Source organism: Poecilia formosa, unplaced genomic scaffold, assembly GCF_000485575.1.
Source record: "Poecilia formosa unplaced genomic scaffold, Poecilia_formosa-5.1.2 Scaffold159, whole genome shotgun sequence".
Lineage (NCBI taxonomy): Eukaryota > Metazoa > Chordata > Actinopteri > Cyprinodontiformes > Poeciliidae > Poecilia > Poecilia formosa.
The window spans coordinates 902,441-908,442 of record NW_006800098.1 but is presented as its reverse complement, the minus strand read 5'-3'; the positions used below and the strand labels follow the sequence as shown (position 1 = coordinate 908,442).

Here is a 6,002-nt window from a genome sequence, read left to right as displayed (position 1 = left end):
CCTTCACCTCCATCATGGGAATTAGGTAATATTCACTCCATCCAAAGAGACTCCCATAAACACAAACAACGGGAATACCCCCTCAGAAACTGTCCGTGTCAGACAGTTGGCTCTTCTTCCCCCCTCCCCACCCCCTTCCTCACCCCCTTTTTCTTCTTTGATTTCTTTATTTTTTTGGGGGGGCTTGTTATTTTCCCCTCCCTTTCCATTCACTTATAAGGATAACGCCGGACTACATTTATGGTAAATGAAAGCAAAAACATGTACATCCCGGAGGACACCTTTGAGAACCATCAAGGTATGTGGTGGCTTTTATTTTTAACTAACAAATATTCAAGTGTATGCATGAAGGAAGGAGGGAGGGGAGTATGATGGTTTCCAAGTGGAGATGGGATGGGGTGGGGGTGCTAGTGGAGGGAGCAGATGCAGGGGGGAGGAAGGAGAGAAAAAAAAATCTCATTTCAACAGATGCACCTCTCACTTTCCCCTCTATGTGCAGTTTGTTTATTTCACCTTTCCTACTCCAACCACTCAACTTGTGCTCGCGTAATGGCGCAAGAAAGCTGCAGGTTGGATATGGATGAGGCCATCTTTCCTTCTTTCTTTTTTCCCCTTTCCAATTTCTTGGTTCGCTCCTGCACTTGTGGGTTTGACAGGCCTCTTCATCGGAGAACTGTGGCATAACGGGTGGGCAGTGGTCATATTTAGCCAACAGGCTGTTGTAGGCGGGACCATTATTGGTTTGGACACATTCTCAGTGCGGAAAATGACAGGAAAAGCGTGTGTGCGTGAAGTATGTTGACAGATCCCGGCTTCCAAGAATGGTTTTTTTTATTATTTTATTACGTAGGAACTTAACCAAGAGGATAATAATGTTTCACAATAAGTTTTTTTTTTTGCCTTTAATATCACAGATGACAGGTGGCAGTAGAGGAGGGCCTGCAGGAGTTATTTGTCTGCCGAGATTGTGTTGATGATGAGCTATTTTGAGGGGAATAAGGCAAGAACTGTGCAAAATACGAATAAAGTTCTCGGATTTTACTACCTCTACGTGTTAAAATTGCATCACAATCAAAAAGTCAACGAAAATCCAGTGTTGCGATCTGTTTTGGGGTCTGTGTGCGTGGCGCAGTATTACGCGACGCTTCTTCCACCCACGTTGCAGAGAGGGAAAGACAGCGAAGCCCGATGATGCCTTCATTTAGGGGCAGATGTTGTTTGCTCCATCACGGCTATCCCCCTCATGACCACCATCGGACCCGCCTTCGTTGATATATAACGAAGGCACTCCGTGCCCCCTTCTTCTTCATCCTCCTCATCTGCCGCCTCCATCACAACCACATACCTCTCCGCCTTGGCGACAGGTTCCATAGCAACAGGGGATAAGGAGGAAAGGAGAAGAGGGGTGGCGTTGCTTGTCCATGTTTATGTCTGTGCGGGCTGTGCGTGAGCGTTCGTGCGTGCGTGCGTGTCGCAGCGTGGCACAATTTGCACCGAGAGGCAACTCATCACATGCTGTTGGATGTTACCTGCAGGAAGCAAGAACAGCTGTCATGTTCATGCGCATCTTAAACAGAGAGGCAGCTCTCTGTGATCAGCCTGACTTATTTCGCTTCGACTTGTGCCAGTGGTCCGCAGAAGTATTCACACCCTTGAACTTAAAAAAAAAAAAAGAAAGAAAAAAAAAGAAAGTAGTGCGTGATTGTGGGGCGACAGTTTAATAATTAGTCCGCTTGTGTTTATTTGAATTTCTATATAAAAAGAGCTGATCTGTACAGGAGGAAAGACTTAAAAGTGTGGTGTGCATTTATATTCAGCACTCGCAATTTATAAAATCACCATTACTGGCTCCACCATCTTTGGATGTCTAGAGACGCACATTTTCACCCGTTTGACGATCAAAAAAGACAGCACAAGCTTAGTTAGAGTAGCTGTAGATGGAACAGCAATTTGAAAGTTTTGTCACATTTTCTCAATAAGTCTGAACTTTGGTCTAAATCACAGAAGTCAAACTCCGGTCTTCAAGATCCAGTGTCCTGCAAAGTAGAAATGTCTCTCTTTGACACACCTGAATAAAACAAATGGGTTATTGACTCTGTAGAACTCGACTGCGTGGTAAGGAGGTAAATCAGGCATGTTGGACCTGGGATAGATCTAAAAGTCTCAGGATTTTGGTCCTCTAGGACTAGAGTTTGAAGCCCGAAGTCTCAGATTTTTTTTTTCTCTTCCTGGAAGTTGACAGTTGCAGCATCGACCGGGTTTTCTTCCAGGATTTGTTTCATATTCAGCCCCATGCAGTGTCCCTTCAACTCTGGTCAGCTTCTCCATCCCTGTTGAAGAAAGGCAGCAGTATGTCACCCCCATCATGCTTCAGATTGTAATGCAGCAAAAATATAAACAATTGAAGGTGTTGAATAACTTTGCAAGTCACTCTATACTATAACTTAGAACCAGATTGGTGGTGCAGACAGACGGGCAGGCTGACTTGGTGAACAAGTGGTTTCCATAGCCCAACATAAGATTATCAGTACTTTCACTTTATTTCAGCCTTTTGTCTTTATGTGATGTTTGTTGCTGAAGACATACTTTAGATAATGTTTTAAAAATCACTGCCAAAATGTATTCTAAGATCAATACAAATGAAGGGAGGGGATGCATTAATGGCTTCTTCTTCAAATAACTACAAACTTTAAACCAATCCCAATCCCTTCCAGAATCATAATCGTATTAAAATTTGACCATAATATAGAGCTGGCCAGATTAAGATTTTTTAGTTTTTTAAACAAGTTGCTCTGAAGCTGCGGGTCAGGTTGGTGGTTTCAGCACCACGGACAGTTCAGTCTTCATTGGTCCACTGACAGCAACATGACAGCAACAATCTATCACACAGCTCTACAACTGCTACTTTTTAAATTAAGCTTTTCTTCACTTGCTGAATTAGTTTCCACATTGCAAACTTACTTGTGTGAAATAGATGAGCCACGTTTACATCCAGTATTTTAAATTTATTGGTCTTGAGTCACTTTTTTTTTTTGGTCAGGGGGAAGGAAAGGCAGATGGATATCATGTCAAAGACTCTCAGTGAGTTTTAATTAAGATGGAGGATGGCTTCATGCCTGCATAGCAAAGTTATCTCAAATGTTTGGAAGAATATTTTTTTCGACTTTGTAACGTTAGCGTTTCATAATAGGGTTCTTCCAAGCCTGGAGATGATATGCTATATCTGACCCCTTGACCATTTTATCTGAAGATGAAGTTAGAAGTCATTTTATTCCTGGACAAAAAAAAATAAAATAAAAAAAAAAGAGACGGCACAGACGAGGCGAAAGATACAGAGGATGAAGCTTGGGTGCAGATCATCCATCTGCTCGTTGCTAACATCTGTTCTGCATTTCAAACAGATAATAATACTCAGTTGCGCTGAATGCTCAACTGCACTACATCTGAACAGTCTCATATCTGCAGGACTTTTATGAGTCAAGAGTTCATGAAGCATGCATGAGCAGAGAAAAAAAAACGTTCAAGAAAGACTCACTGGCTCTACATGATGTGGTTTCGGGATGAATACACTCACCTGTGGAATAGCATGTTAGCATGTGCCTGAGAATTTCCTCGTTTTATTTTTCCCAGCAGAAGAGCAATCAGTGAGTAATTTTCTCTGTGGGCACTGTGCCACAGGCATGATGAAACCTCCTTTAGGGATGGTAATTGATTTCTGATGGCTACCTGGGGGCTGGACACCTGCCAGTTCAGCTCATTCAAATACCCCGGCTGGATATCCTCGACGATTCTGTTGGAGACGACAGATATGTCTAGATATTACCGTTTTTTTGTGTGTGTGTGCACTTTTCAAACTGCGGCGTCACTTTTTTTTTTTTTTTAGTGTCAAACCTTCAGCTTACAGTAGTTTTAATGTCTGTTTTTAGGCACGTGTGAGTCAAAGCAAGGTTATAGTGGCTGTAGTGAAGGATGTAATTAGTGATTAAAGGCCAATCAGTATTAGCAAAGTTTACTTCAGCGCCTCATGGCATGAGAAGGCGTTAACTTGAGGATGTGACTCAACAACAGCTGCTCGTAACGTAAAAACACCAGCTCCGAAGCTCCGCAAACACGCGGATGAAAGAAAAACGGGAAGGAGGCGGCGGGGGGAACTGAAGTCGTCGTGAAACCACAAAAAAAGTTACAGCAAAAGACGTAATTGAACTGGAGAGGAAAGATGAAAAAAAAACAACACCAACATGGAAGACTAGCAAAGAAAAGGATTGAGGGAATGGATGACAGAAAGGTGAAGGCAGAAGAAGAAACAAAGAAGGGATAGACAGGAGGAGGAGAAAAAGGGCTGGGGGGATTATCTTGGACTCTTTCTTGCTTAAGCCTCTGGTCGGGTATTGGAAATCTATCCAGAGGCTGTCCTCTACTGTTAGCGCTATCGGGCCCCAGACTTCAGTTGTGGAGGGACGGTTTGCCAGCAGCAGCAGCAGCCCTCTGTGTGTGTGTGAGTGTGTGTGCGTGCGATTGGTCGTTTGCCCACATGCATTGTGTCTGCCTGACTGCCTCCGTCTGCGAATGTTCATGCGTGTGTGTATGTGTGTGTTTAGACATATGTCCGTCCCTCTTAAGCACACACACATTTTCCTATTGATCTGCCTGAAGCCACTAGTGGAAATAATGACTCTAGACCTGTAGCTTCTTTAAGTCCCCCACTTCTCTTTCTCTCTCTGTCTCTTTCTCTCTCTCTTTCTTTGTCTCTCTCTCTCTCTTCCCCTTTATGATTTTAATTTGTTGTCCCTCACTGTTCACTTTATTTAATACTCCAATCATAGCTCAGTCGAATGTCTGTTAACTGTTAGCTTACAGCTAAAGCAATGCCATCCTGGTCTAAGTAATGGTAACACAATGCTAAGTCAGTTCAGATTCTTTAAATGTGTTTTAGTCAAGATTTATTTTAACTTTATGTAACCCCTAAATCTGTTATATAACCTGCTAATGTCTACCGATCCTTTAATGGGAAAATATTAAAAGATGATGTCCTGAAAGATGATTATTTTCTTTCTTCATGCACCCCATCTGTAAAAGCTCACCATTCTTGATGCCCTTGGTGTCAATTTGACCACTTGTACATTTCCAGACTTTTTCTAAGTTACAACTTGTTGCACTGCTAAAACCAGCAAGATTAGATAATCTCTTATCTGCGTCTGTTGGTTTTCCCACTTTTCTTTCCTTATGTATTTATTGGCAGTTAGTCGAGAACCAGCATGATTTTTCCTTTCTCCTAGTTTTACACAAGTCAGTCAGTCATGTTCAGATTTCTGGACAAACAAATGAGGACGACATTTACTCGATTCGGTGTTAACCGGTGAACAAAGCATTGTAGGTCAAATCTTTTCCACACACGTGTTTTTTTTTTGTTTTTTTTTGCAGACCTCTGCTAGTTTCTGGGATAATACTGGTTGGATATTTGAGCACTATTCAAAGCAGAAATCTAAAGGCAAAGAGGTTGTCCTAGTTGCACACCGTCCTCTGACACATAATGGGACTTTTTCCATGTCAAGCATAAAGAAGCCACCAGCTGTGCCCAACGTTTTTAAGCATGCGTTTCGACAAAGTTACTGTGGAAGCTGAACGATGAAGAGAGACAGGAGTAGAGAGATTTCTGTATTATTCATGCCCACAATGCATTTCCCCACTTCTACCATCTAGCATGCCTTCTTTTGCATCTGCCTTTCCCCACGGATAATTTGCTTTGTTTTCTGTCCTTCTACTCTATCCATCTGCACAACCATTTAGTGTTAGTTTCTGCATTTCCTTTCTCCCATGAATTAATTAGTCCATCTTCATGCTTTTACTGTAATGGTCTTTAGCGTTTTCAGTGGAACCAACCACCAAAAACCAAGATACAAAACATTGCATCTCGTCTCGGGGGAGGATTCGGATGGCAAGACCAACACTAAAGACATCATAAGACACAAAGTGGAAAAACCACGAGTTCATGCACTTACATT

The 6,002-nt window shown here is 42.3% G+C and overlaps 1 protein-coding gene across 19 annotated transcripts in view; it reads left to right on the top strand.

Annotated features, from left to right (window-relative positions):
• The first annotated feature begins 227 nt into the window (after positions 1–227).
• cacna1c (calcium channel, voltage-dependent, L type, alpha 1C subunit) overlaps positions 228–6,002 on the top strand; it is a 171,060-nt gene continuing 165,285 nt past the window's right edge. For all 19 annotated transcript variants that reach the window (XM_016677613.1, XM_016677602.1, XM_016677612.1 and 16 more), the window contains exon 1: positions 228–298. In XM_016677613.1, the coding sequence (XP_016533099.1) occupies positions 241–298 (58 nt within the window). In that variant the 5' untranslated portion in view covers positions 228–240. The remainder of the gene's footprint in view (positions 299–6,002) is intronic.